The sequence below is a fragment of the Podarcis pityusensis genome, assembly GCF_964106645.2.
Source record: "Podarcis pityusensis genome assembly, chromosome: 15".
Lineage (NCBI taxonomy): Eukaryota > Metazoa > Chordata > Lepidosauria > Squamata > Lacertidae > Podarcis > Podarcis pityusensis.
Window position 1 is genome coordinate 2,014,364 of NC_138040.1, and position 12,655 is coordinate 2,027,018.

At 50.7% G+C, this 12,655-nt stretch overlaps 1 protein-coding gene across 5 annotated transcripts in view; it reads right to left on the reverse strand.

Moving 5' to 3' along the window:
• Nucleotides 1-4,961: 4,961 nt before the first annotated feature.
• SSH2 (slingshot protein phosphatase 2) overlaps nucleotides 4,962-12,655 on the reverse strand; it is a 123,646-nt gene continuing 115,952 nt past the window's right edge. For all 5 annotated transcript variants that reach the window (XM_080982786.1, XM_080982785.1, XM_080982784.1 and 2 more), the window contains 2 exons: nucleotides 11,265-12,123; nucleotides 4,962-10,749 (listed from right to left, as the gene is read on the reverse strand). In XM_080982786.1, the coding sequence (XP_080838912.1) occupies nucleotides 8,767-10,749; nucleotides 11,265-12,123 (2,842 nt within the window). In that variant the 3' untranslated portion in view covers nucleotides 4,962-8,766. The remainder of the gene's footprint in view (nucleotides 10,750-11,264; nucleotides 12,124-12,655) is intronic.

Sequence of the window (12,655 nt, forward strand, 5' to 3'; positions counted from 1 at the left end):
GTTATTGTAAGAACTGTTTCAGAATTGACACCAGAGTTTGGGTTTTTCCTCTTCCCACCCTGTTGCTTTCCCCTTGTGTTGTGAATTTATTTACTTTTTAAATTCTGCAGCTACATCTGTTTTTTTGTTTATTTAACACCTTCTCTTTTTTAGCCTGTCCTCCAGACACTCCAGGGTTCGGTACATCAATGAAGATATATAATGCATTTTTTAAAAAAACAACACGTTTTAAATGTATGTGCATGTCAAATAGGTCCCATCTGGTAGCGCTGAGGTTTAATTTATTGGGAGAGAAAGGAGGGGCAGGTGGTGGGTAAGCACTCTGTACAGAGATAGGCTGGAAACATTTTAAATGCTTGATGTACTCACCTTCAGCCTCACTGTAACCATTAGTTGGTGTTGCCCCCGTGTGAACCCAGAGGACACATTTAAAGCTGCTTATTTATTTATCAGGGACGTGGGTGGTGCTGTGGGTTAAACCACAGAGCCTAGGACTTGCCGATCAGAAGGTCGGCGGTTCAAATCCCTGTGACGGGGTGAGCTCCCGTTGCTTGGTCCCTGCTCCTGCCAACCTGGCAGTTCGAAAGCACGTCAAAGTGCAAGTAGATAAATAGGTACCTCTCTGGCGGGAAGTTAAGTGGCATTTCAGTGCGCTGCTCTGGTTTGCCAGAAGCGGCTTAGTCCTGCTGGCCACAAGACCCGGAAGCTGTACGCCAGCTCCCTCGGCTAGTAAAGCGAGATGAGCGCTGCAACCCCAGAGTCGGCCACGACTGGACCTAATGGTCAGGGGTCCCTTTACCTTTACCTTATTTATTTATCACATTTATACCCCACCTTCCTCAAAAGAGCTCAAGGTGGTGTACATAGTTCTCCAGCCCATTTTGCCCTCAACAACCCTGTAAGGTAGGTTAAGCTGAGAGACAGTGACTAGAGCAGTGCGGCCCAGTGAGCTTCATGGGTGAGCAGGGATCTGAACTCTGACACTCCATTGGTAATATGGAGCTAGGCAGCCCACATCCAACTTGTCCCTTGTGGGCCACTTGGCTCCATATTACTTACTCTGACTGGCAGCAGCTCTGCTTGGGAGTAGTAGTCTTTTCCATCAGTTGGTGTTTTAAAAAAATATTAAATGGAGTAGCACAATTATGTTACTGTTTGCTACAAAGTGAATATGTTTCCTCTCTATGCAAGAGCAGCACCCAACTACAGTGGTACCTTCGGTTAAGTACTTAATTCGTTCTGGAGCTCCGTTCTTAACCTGAAACTGTTCTTAACCTGAAGCACCACTTTAGCTAATGGGGCCTCCCGCTGCCGCCTCGCAATTTCTGTTCTCATCCTGAAGCAAAGTTCTTAACCCGAGGTACTATTTCTGTCAAAATAAAAAAAAATCCTTCCAGTAGCACCTTTAAGACCAACTAAGTTAGTTCTTGGTATGAGCTTTCGTGTGCAAGCACACTTCTTCAGATACACTGAAACAGAAGTTGCCAGATCCTTCTATATAGTGAGAAGGTGGGGAGGGGTATTACTCAGAAGGGTGGTGGGAATGGGAGATTGGCAGATAGCTGGGATGAGCCTGCTGACGACTCTTAACGACTGTAATGGGTCTTACAGGAAAAGGCAAGGGGTGAGAAGGTGAGAAATGGCTTAGTCATGTATAATGGGATAAGAATCCAATGTCTTTGTTCAAACCAGGTTTCTCCATGGTTTTAAGTTTGGTAATGAGTTGCAATTCAGCAGCTTCTCTTTCCAGTCTATTTCTGAAATTCCTTTGTAGTAAAACAGCTACTTTGAGATCTTGTATAGAATGTCCTGGGAGATTAAAGTGTTCTCCTACTGGTTTCTCTGTTTTGTGATTCTTGATGTCAGATTTATGTCCATTTATTCTTTGGCGTAAGGTTTGGCCTGTTTGTCCAATATAGAGAGCTGAAGGACCAAGAACTAACTTAGTTGGTCTTAAAGGTGCTACTGGAAGGATTTTTTTTATTTTGACTATGGCAGACCAACACGGCTACCTATCTGTTACTATTTCTGTGTTAGCGGAGTCTGTAACCTGAAGTGTCTGTAACCTGAAGTGACTGTAACCTGAATTACCCCTGTATTGTGTTTTGATGGGGGGGTGCTGGTGGTATTGGGGGTTCCTCTTCTTATCCCCAAGAAAAGCCCCCAGACAAATTTTGCCTAACGGATTCCCCCCATGTTCTTTGTGGAAAGCGGCAACAAAACTTGTCTCTCCCGCATTGGTCTCTAGAGCCACAGCAGGCGCTGCAACCTGCCAACAGTTTTGACTTCACTCCCAAAGGCGAACTTCTCCATTGCCTCCCGGGACAGACGGGCGCCAGTAACCATTAAACTAAATAGTTTTAACTGGATTTTGAATAAACGTGTAAAACAATGCAATCGGCTGTGTCTGTTTTGAATTTTGTGCTATTATCTGCCTTAGTGGGTTGGGCAAGGTAAAAGGTAAAGGTAAAGGGACCCCTGACTGTTAGGTCCGGTCGTAGCCCACTCTGGGGTTGTGGCGCTCATCTCGCTTTATTGGCTGAGGGAGCCGGCGTACAGCTTCCAGGTCATGTGGCCAGCAGGACTAAGCTGCTTCTGGTGAGCCAGAGCAGCGCACGGAAACGCTGTTTACCTTCCCGCCGGAGTGGTACCTATTGATCTACTTGCACTTTAATGTCCTTTCGAACTGCTAGCTTGGCAGGAGCAGGGACCGAGCAACGGGCGCTCACCCCATCGCAGGGATTCAAACCACTGACCTTCTGATCGGCAAGTTCTAGGCTCTGTGGTTTAACCCACAGCGCCACCCGTGTCCCTTGTTACGAATAATGCTTTTTAAAGGGTAGGGTAAGGAGGACTGGGAGCGTGTTTATGGAACCAAGGGTGCAGGGCCGCGAAAAGGTTTAGGACCCCCTGTACTATGATGTCATGGAGCGTAGTTCTAGACTGCAGGCCCTCTGCTGGACACCCTTTGCTATTGCATAAACCAAATACAGATTGGTTGCTTTGTTGTTTAGTCGTGTCCGACTCTTCATGGCTCCCTGGACCAGAGCACGCCAGGCACTCCTGTCTTCCACTGCCTCCCGCAGTTTGGTCAAACTCATGTTCGTAGCTTTGAGAACACTGTCCAACCATCTCGTCCTCTGGCGTCCCCTTCTCCTTGTGCCCTCCATCTTTCCCAACATCAGGGTCTTTTCCAGGGAGTCTTCTCTTCTCCTGAGGTGGCCAAAGTCTTGGAGCCTCAGCTTCAGGATCTGTCCTAGGGGTCAGCAGATTTTTTCAGCAGGGGGCCTGTCCACTGTCCCTCAGACCTTGTGGGGGGGCCAGACTAGATTTTTTTGGGGGAAAATGAACGAATTCCTATGCCCCACAAATAACCCAGAGATGCATTTTAAATAAAAGGACACATTCTACTCATGTAAAAACATGCTGATTCCCGGACTGTCTGTGGGCCGGATTTAGAAGGCAATTGGGCCAGATCTGGCCCCCGGGCCTTAGTTTGCCTACCCATGATCTGTCCTTCCAGTGAGCACTCAGGGCTGATCTCCTTCAGAATGGAGAGGTTTGATCTTCTTGCAGTCCATGGGACTCTCAAGAGTCTCCTCCTTCAAAAGCAATATGTTAGCACCCAGCAGCTCCTTCCTGCCCAGGGATGCAGAGAATATCCTCAGCAATCCCCTGCCCACTGTTCCATTGTTTCTGAAAACAAAATTTGGTTTCTCGTGTGAAAGCAGGTGTGTGTAAAAAAATGGGGGAAGGGAATAATAAACAAACTTGTCTTTGCAAGGGGAGGTTGCTATCATTTTTGGTTACACATTTTCCCAGCTCAGCGGAATCCTTTTTTTGAGATGTGGCAAGCAGTCATTTATTCCCATTTTTTATTTTATTTTAAAATTCAGTCCCTTTCCTAATCAGTGGACTCTCCTCCACTGGAGGTGTTAAACAGAGGTTGAATAGCTACCTGCCTGAGATTCCTCAGCTGCAATTCCTGCGTTGCAGGGGATCAATGGCCAAACTTGGCCCTCCAGCTGTTTTGGGACTACAACTCCCATCATCCCTAGCTAACAGAAGCAGTGGTCAGGGATGATGGGAACTGTAGTCCCCAAACAGCTGGCGAGCTTGGCCATCACTGGACTAGTTGATCCTCATGGATGCCTTCCAACTCTAAAATTCTATGATTTTACGCTCCCTAGCATGGAATCCATCCCCTCCCCCAATGTGGAGAGCTGTACCCTGGGACGGCTTGTAAAATGATGCCAACTGCCTCGAGTACGTTGACAGGAAGATGGCTGCTGTGTAAAACACTTATTGCACAAGAGTAAGTGCAAGTAAAAAAGGAGCAAACCCCCCCCCCCATTTGTTACACTTCTTAGCCACTCCGATTCTATGAATGCAAGTATTTCAAGGCTAACCCAACTGATCTCTCAGAATAGCTGTTGTTGGCATCTATCTGTCTCAAGAGACAATGGAGTGTACCTGGGGTGGGTGGGTGGGGAGTAAGACGGCTTCACTAGCAGCACCAACGTGACCTCTCCAGGACACAAGTTTGGGGGTCCTGGGCTGCCCAGACGACAAGACCCCCCCCCTCGACCTCGCTGATGTGGTCACTTTTTCCCTCCTAAAAAGTAAGGGGAAATGTGTGTGCATCTTATGGAGCGAATGCAAGCTGCGCAGCTATCCCAGAAGCCAGAACAGCAAGAGGGATTGCTGCTTTCACTGCGCAGCGATCCCTCTTGCTGTTCTGGCTTCTGAGATTCAGAATATTTTTTTCCTTGTTTTTCTCCTCCAAAAACTAGGTGCGTCTTGTGGTCTGGTGCGTCTTACAGAGCGAAAAATACGGTAGGTGGACCTGCAATTTTAAGGGGCCTGCCCCTGCTGCTGCTGACCCAGGCTCCTGACTTTCCTTTGTGGCCCACTGATGAACCCCCCCCCCCCGCAACCTGATTCAGACAAGACACGCTCAATTCTCAAAATAAAAATTTATTCAGTAACAAGAACGTTGAATCCGCACCCTGAAAACGCAGTAGTTCACATTTAAAAACAGCCGAACACCTTTGTCGGGCAAAAGTCTATGGTACAAGCCACTCTTGGGTGGGTGGAGAGCAAAGGTCAAGGGGCAGGGGGAGGATATGTAAAAAAGAAAGAAAGAAAAGAAGACCAGCGATAAAAGGAGGTGTTTCTCCCCAAGACATTGCAGGAGGGCTCCAAATTTGCGAAAGACTCCACAGCCACAATCACCGTAGGACAGGGCTGCATTTAGAGAGAGAGATGGATCAAGACAAGAGGCCACAACGCTCTTGCCAAATTCTCAACCGGAAGTGGCTGAGACAGCCTTGAAGACAGCTCCCCCACCCCCCAAAAAAGGCACCAAGGCCTGCTATCAGTGCGAAACATGGATATTTTGATTCCACAACAGGGCTTGCTATTCCAGTAGGCACAGCCCATTTCAACAGCCGGAGTTTATCCTGGGCTGGGAAATCAAGAAAGTGGCAGGTGTGTGTGAGTGGATCTCCCCTGTTTGGTGGCCTCCTTTGAGGTTTGAAGGGATATTCTCCAACACAAGCCATTGGGGGGGGGGGAGTAGCATCACTCCAAAGGGGGCATCTAATGGCGACTTGGAGAGTTAAGCGGAGTGATTCCCCCCACCTTTAGCCCTTTGGCTCTGGACAGGCGTGTCGAGATGGCAACTTTTTGTGGATGGGGGAGAGATCCATCCAAGGCTGAGTTGTTTGGTTGGGGGGGAGGAAAAAGCAAAGCCCCCAGAAAGGGGAGAGGCATCGAAGGAAGACAGAACTCCCATCCTGCCAATTTAAAGAAAATAAACAAAAGGAGTGGTGGTTTGCCAGTTTCGCGGTTTAGGGTGAAATCATTCTCTTACAAGCCAGGTGGGTTTGACACACACACAGAGAGAGAGAAAGAGAGAGCCAGCTGACACTGGGAGATACAGGGACGGGGATAAAGACTCAGCTGAAGGCATGGTACAGAAAATATTATATATATTTATATAGATCTGTTTTGTCCACATACAGAATCAGCAAGGACCCAAAACACACACACACACTCACAGAAACACCCACCCAGATCTCCACACCCCTCTCTTTGTGCAAGGCTCAACAAAAGCTCACAGTATACAGCTAGGTCAAAGAGCTGGAAACTGGGAGAGGGGAGAGTTGCTGCTGAGATGATGCTGAACATTTTTGACATTCACAGGGCAACCCCACCCCACCCCCGGAAAAATGGGGGGGGGGAGGAGAAAGAGGGGAAGACGCCCTGAAAGAAAACATCAACTTTATACACTGGAGTAAGAATGAAAATACCCTTTTTTTTCTAAAACAGAGAAACAAACAAACAGCCATGCTTTGAACCAGTGGTATAGTTGTTTTTCTTCCCACAAGCAGATCTGCATACAGAAGAACAAAACTCGCCAACAGCTACGATACATTTCAGAAATCCAGTTTTGATAAACGTGGCATTTTGGGATCGGTCACGGAGTGCAAAGTTGAAGAGCAGGGGTTTAATATTAAGAGGGGGACAGAGATGGGGGGATACCCCCCAACAACAACAACAAAACCCCTGGCAGAGATGAGATAGAAGGCACAGATTTGGCTTCCGGAAGAGGCCTCATTGCCAACCCTGGATTCTGAAAGCAATGGAAGGTAAAACAGCTCCTAGTCCGACTTGGGGCTCTGGCAGAGAAGTCATCAGAAAGACACTTTGCAAAAAAACAACACACAAAGCCCGATTTCCGGGAGAATTGCTCAGCAAAAGATCAGGGCAAAACATCTTACGCTTACAGCACCCTCCGTTTTGCAAAGTTCACAAGAGGCCTGGACCTGCAGTGGGGAAAGGGGACGAGGAAGAGGAAGTCTAAGAGGGAGGCAGGCACACACTCCTCAACACCCCTGTGAGGTCTGAAAAAAATAAAGTAAATCCGCCTGGAATTTAGTCACAGACGATTCTCTCACATTTGAGAAGCATCCATCTTTGCTGAGGCTTAAAAAAAGAAGCAAGGCAAATGTCAACATGCAGTGATGATAGCAGCCACTTTCCACTTTGGAAGGGATATTTGACTGGCAACAAGTTCCCCTGGCTAGTTTTAGGGGTCTCCTTTCTCTCTTACCTGACGGAGGCTTGTGGGAAAGCAGCCCCCCCCCCAAAATATATCTTTTCATGATATTCTCCTATAGTGCAGCATTCGCCAGCGTGTTCTCCTAAGAGAAGGGGTTAAAACGGCCTGCTTCTTTCTCATTAGGAAGCAGGGTTATTATTCTATTCCTGCAAAGATTCCTGGGTGCATCAGAAGATGGGAGGTGTCAAAAGACTTCTCCATAAAAACATGGAAATTTAGAGACGCTAGTTTGGGACCACAGTTTGACACACGAGGTCTTGGCGCACCACAGAACTCAGCACAACTGGGGCGTGTTACTGAGGACATTTAAAAAACCCGAAACCCTGATCTCCAGAAAAAATAAAATGTAACGGCACACGTGTGCGCAAGACGGGGAGTGCATTGGCGCGCAGGGCCAACAGATGTCCTTGCTAAAACACCGGACAGTTGTGCCTTGTAGACAACGCATTGGGAACAAGAGGATCATGCAAGCTGAAGGTTTTCTTTGCTTTTCAGAGAGAGAGAAACATGCATACATTTGGCACAAGCTGACAGAAATAATCACCTTTTAAAGAAAGAAATAACGGAAGAGAGGCAAGTGTCAGAGAAAAGGGAAAAGGAGTTAAGCCCGTTCCAGAAAGTGTTTGCAGATTTGCCACTGGTTAACCGCAGAGAAAACGATGTTAAATAGGCAAATCCATTTTCCAGTTTGCAGAAGAGATGCCACATCGCCCCTTTCCTCTGGGACCAAAACGAAAAGATGCCGCTGCCCCCCCCCCCCCAATGAGTTATCTACATGAGCACTGTTATGTACAATGTAAGAGACACAAGCCTTTCCGCAAGAAGCGCCAGGGAATGATGGAGAAGAACACAAAGGGTGGGGGTATATATTTGTATAAACTAGTCAGCTTCTGGATTGTATCAGAGCAGGGAGAGAAGGCCAGGCAACTTCAGGACTGGGGAAGGAGGAGGAAGGGGAACCAAGAAGGGGGGCTGGGGTGGAAGAGGAGAAAGGAAACAGATGATATGGCCATATTCTTGAAAAGGCCCACAGCTTTATTCAAGTAATGAAAGGGCTAAACCCCTAAAAAAGAATGAAGTTTGTTTTAAGAGAACACCCCTCACTCCCAATGGTCTTCCTTTCCCTCCCAATGGTCTTCCTTTCCCTCCTAACTGTCTTCCTTTCTTCCTTCTGCAATCGCATCTCCCACAAAATCTGTAATTCTTTTAAAACAATAAAAGCGCATCTTTCTTTTGGCCCAATGAAAGAGAGCATTTCAGATATTTTTCTTCCCTTCTCTCTTTTGTTTTAAAGGAGGGGTGTTCTTTTAAGACCAAAAAATAAAAATAAAAAAAATTTAAATGTTGAGGTTTGTTAAGGGTTTAAAACATTTTTTTTTTTTTAAATTAAGGGGGAAAAAATGTGATCTTGCAGTCATTTGCACAGGGGGTGGGATGGGGAGAACCATGAAAACCAGCCACCTCAAAACCCACATGCAACAGAAACAGTAAAAATAACGAACATATAAAAATTAAACCAATAAAGTGCATGTTTCAATATATATTACATCTGCCCCATTTGGAGAAAACACGACGAGGGTGTTGCAAAATAAGTCAAGTTGCTGTGGGGGGAGGAGAGGGGGGGGAGAGAGGGCTGGAGTTCACATGGTGTTGTACAAAGGGTTGGTTGTTCGTTTCCTGTCATTTGCCTTTCTCAGCCTTCTGGGCGGTCGAGTTCTACCATGCTGGGGCCGGGGAAGCACAGCCAACCAGTGGGGCGGGTGGGGCGTCGTCGCCAGCCCTGGCAGCGGGGCCTCTAGGGGGCTAGTCAATTTCGCACCCGGAAGCTGCTGGGCTAGGCTGAACTCTTTGGCATACTGCGCAAGAGGCCTCTCCACGGGGCTGCTGAGGGCGATGGACTCGGCCGCCATCTTGAGCTGCTCGACAAAATGCGCCGTGGGCTGGGGGGCGGGCAACGACAATGGGGCAGGTTCTGGCGTTGGCAAAGCTAGGCCGCCCTGCGAGAGTGCTTCCCCGTGGCCGGAGGGGCCCCGGAGTGATTCCAGAGCGGCTGGCCTGGCGCTGGAAGGGAAGGGGTTCCCCGAGGGCAAATCGTCTTTTGACAAGTTCAGGCCGCCCAGCTTCGCCAGTGACGATGAGCGCTTCATCTGAGAAGGGAGCGTGAGGCCTGCTTGCTGGACCCGGGCCTCAAGGTCCTTTGCCCACTGCCTCACGGTGTCCCCCCTCAGGTCTCTGATGTGGTCACTGCTGGAGCTGTGAGGAAGGCCGTAGCGAAGGAGAGGTGTGGCAGCAGCCCCCACAGTGTTGGCACCCGTGCCCACCTTATGAGTGCGTAGGTCATAGTCCTCTGGGCTCCAGTGTGTCAAAGCGCCCTCGCTCCTCCGGCGCAGAGCACCTCCCCTCTCCTCAAAGGCAAACTGTCCGTTGCCAGCATATCCCCCCAGAGGGGCTGGCTCAGGGTCGGTGCTTGTGCTGTCCTGAGTGACCCCCTGCAAGCAAACGAAGGGCTGGCGATTGGAGGGTGGCGGCAGGGGGCACCTTGCCCGACTTGCAGGAGGAGAGGTGCGCATGTCGGCCGGTCCTCTGACAGCATCTTCCCCAGGGCTACCCAAGGTAAAAATGGGCTTCTTAAAGTCTTTGCTCTCTGGCTCGGAAGGCCCTGGCTTGGGCAAGGCTCCCAGGGGATTCTGGGAACACAAAGCAGCGTTGCAGTTTTCGTCCACTGCCAACGAGGTGGTGGCCATCTTGGTTTCCTCCGAGTCATCTCGCGTGTGGCCCCTTTCCCGCCCAGTGGGGCTGGGCAACCTGACCGCCTGGGTGTACTCTATGATTTCAATCCTTTTTGGAAGCAGAAGGCCAGGGGCAGGGAGGCTGTCCGGGATTTCCAGAGAAACCACCACGCGGTGCTCTCTGGCCAACCCCTCCAGCTCTGCCAACAGGCCATCTCGTGGGGGAGAAGACGCCGGCGGCATTTCGGGGGGCTGTTCCAAACCAGCCCCAGTCTCTGCGCCCCCAGCTCTTGAGGCTACCTTCTCCCCAGACAACTGGGCCGGCTCGAGAGATGGCTCTTCGTGCTTCCCCTTCGCTGCGGGGTCAGCTACTGCTGAGGATTCGATCCTGGAGTTCTTCCGGATGGGTAGCAGGACAACAGGTGTAGAGTGTTGCAGCTCCTGCTCTTGCCGCAGGCGCTCCTCAAACTCCAGGGTGGCACGCCGTACTGATCCAGGACACCATTTGGGCCCGGGGTTCGGATGGCCCTCTGCAGAGTCTTCTCCCGAGTTGCTGCCGTCTTCTACATCCAGCTTACAAGAAGGCACCGGCTGGGCTGAAGCGGCTTCTCGATCCAGTTTCAAAGGCTCGCTAGCCGCCTCCTTCGGGACCGAGCCACTGCCTTCGCCCGGCTCGGCTTTTCGAGGCTTGCTTTCCCAGGCTGACTCGGCAGGGAGCTCATGGACTGTGTTTCTCTTCGACACCAGGACCGGATTGTTCAAGGCGTCCGTCTTCGCCTGTCCCTGCCCTGCCCCCTGGCGGATCGATTCGATCTCGGTGATGATGTCTTTCACAGAGATGGCGTTTTCAGAGTGAGAACGAGTCAGGCCGCCTGAACGGCTCGGTTCAGAGAGCTTTAAAGAGAAGAAGAATGGGTTAGAATTTTACAAATAAAATGCTCCCAGCATTCAGCAAGCGTTTTGACAAAATATTCTGTAGTTCACCACCTTTCTAACTTGGAGGGGGAAACAAATGGCATGGGATTCTGAGGGTAGGGCCCAACTTCCATCGCTGCGTCCCCAGGGCTCCTCACCCTGCTGGCTGCCACATTCAGAAGCCTCACAATGCCCCATCAAAGTCATTCTGGACACCTTAAAACTTGGCAGACAGTAGCATGAGGAATTGGGGAGAGCATTGCTGAGATCTGTGAGCTACTCCCCTCCGAAATCCCCCTACTTCAATGGCCTCTGAGTGAGTCACTTCAATGGTCACTTCGCCTTAGTTCCAGCCCCATAAATATTCTGATCTTTCCGTGCCTTGATGTCGTTTGCTCCCTCACCCCCCTCTTGCACTCCCAATATTTGACTCTTCTGGCAGGGGCTCCTATTTTCAAAACACACAGCAGAAAAGCACCGCCCGCCTCGCGTACCTTCAGCCGCTCCTCCTCCACCGAGGACCCCTCGGACGGCTGCGGCGAGTTGTCCGAGGAGTTGCTTCCTTGAGCATCTTCTGTGGGGTTGGAGGGCGACAGCTCCAGCCCCGACACTTTGGAGAGACCATTCCTCCCGCCCCCCTGATCCTCTGTCCTGGAGTGGGAACAAGTCCGTGGCCGGCTGTCCTGAGAGAGCTCCACAAACTTCTCCAAGGCGCTGAAAAAGTCGATCCGGTCGGCGCCAAAGTCCGCCTCCTCCGGCAAGGAGGTCACAGGAGGGGGGCTGGGCGAGTTGTGGTTGGAGACGTCCTGCATGCAAGACTCCAGCTCTTCCATGGGCACCAGGTGGATGTTCCCGTCTCCTTGCTTGAGGGCGTCCTTCTCCAAGTCGTCCACTGCCAAGTCCGGGAACTCTGCCGCTGCCCCCAAGGCCTCTCGCTGCTGCAGCAAGGCATCCGAGGCATTGCAATTATCCAGGGGGAACTTTGAGTCGTCCAAGCAGCAGCCAGAGGAGCACCCGTTGATGTTGTTCAAGTTCAGCTTGTCCTCCATCTGCTCAGTATTGAAGTCTCTCGTGGTGATCTCCAGCTGCACCACCCGCTCAATGCTGCACAAGTTCCCGGCGGCATCGGCGCCCAGATGGCACAAGTGTTCCGTGTGCGGACCAGCGGTCATGGGCCCAGGAGACATGGGCACATGGTGGTGGCCGCAGGAGGTCTTGCTCTCCGAGATCTGGTCCGCCGACGTGGTGATCTCCTTCTTGCTAACCTCCATCCCAGACTTGCCCATGGGCTCGTGGTGGTCGGAGAGGTCGCTGTCAGAGTGCGAGCGCCACAGCTTGTTGTGCCGCTGCTTACTGCGGGGAAGGAGATAGGGGGAGAGAATCAGCACTGGGTTCGAAAGCCGCTCAGACAAAAGGCACAAAGGGGAAAAGGCAGCATGGGGAGAGTTCGCGAGAGGGGACGGAAGCGCTGTGTTTGAGATGTGGTTAGCCCGCGATCGGCTCTCCTGGTCCCCCAAAACAACCAGAGTTCTGTCCCAAAGAATGAAGGGGCCTCTGTGAATTATGCAAATTGCCAGTGTTGATTCACTCTGTGCAAAAGCAGGGACACCTGCTGAGCTGGGAAGAGGACTCTGGAGAACAGCTGGTCCCCTGCTGCTGACAGCACCCTTCCTGGAAGCAGAGCCAGGACTCAAGAGTCATGCGATTCCACTGTATCATACAAATCAACAGTGTCTATTAAAGGGGGGGGGTCCTCAGGGCTGGGGGCTGAATGCGGCCCTGCAGCCCTCTCCATCTGGCCTTCAGGACTCTCCCCAGGCCACCCCTCCTTACTGCCCCTGCTTGGCACTCCCCTCCTTGAGTGTTTCTGCCTGACTGGAAAAGT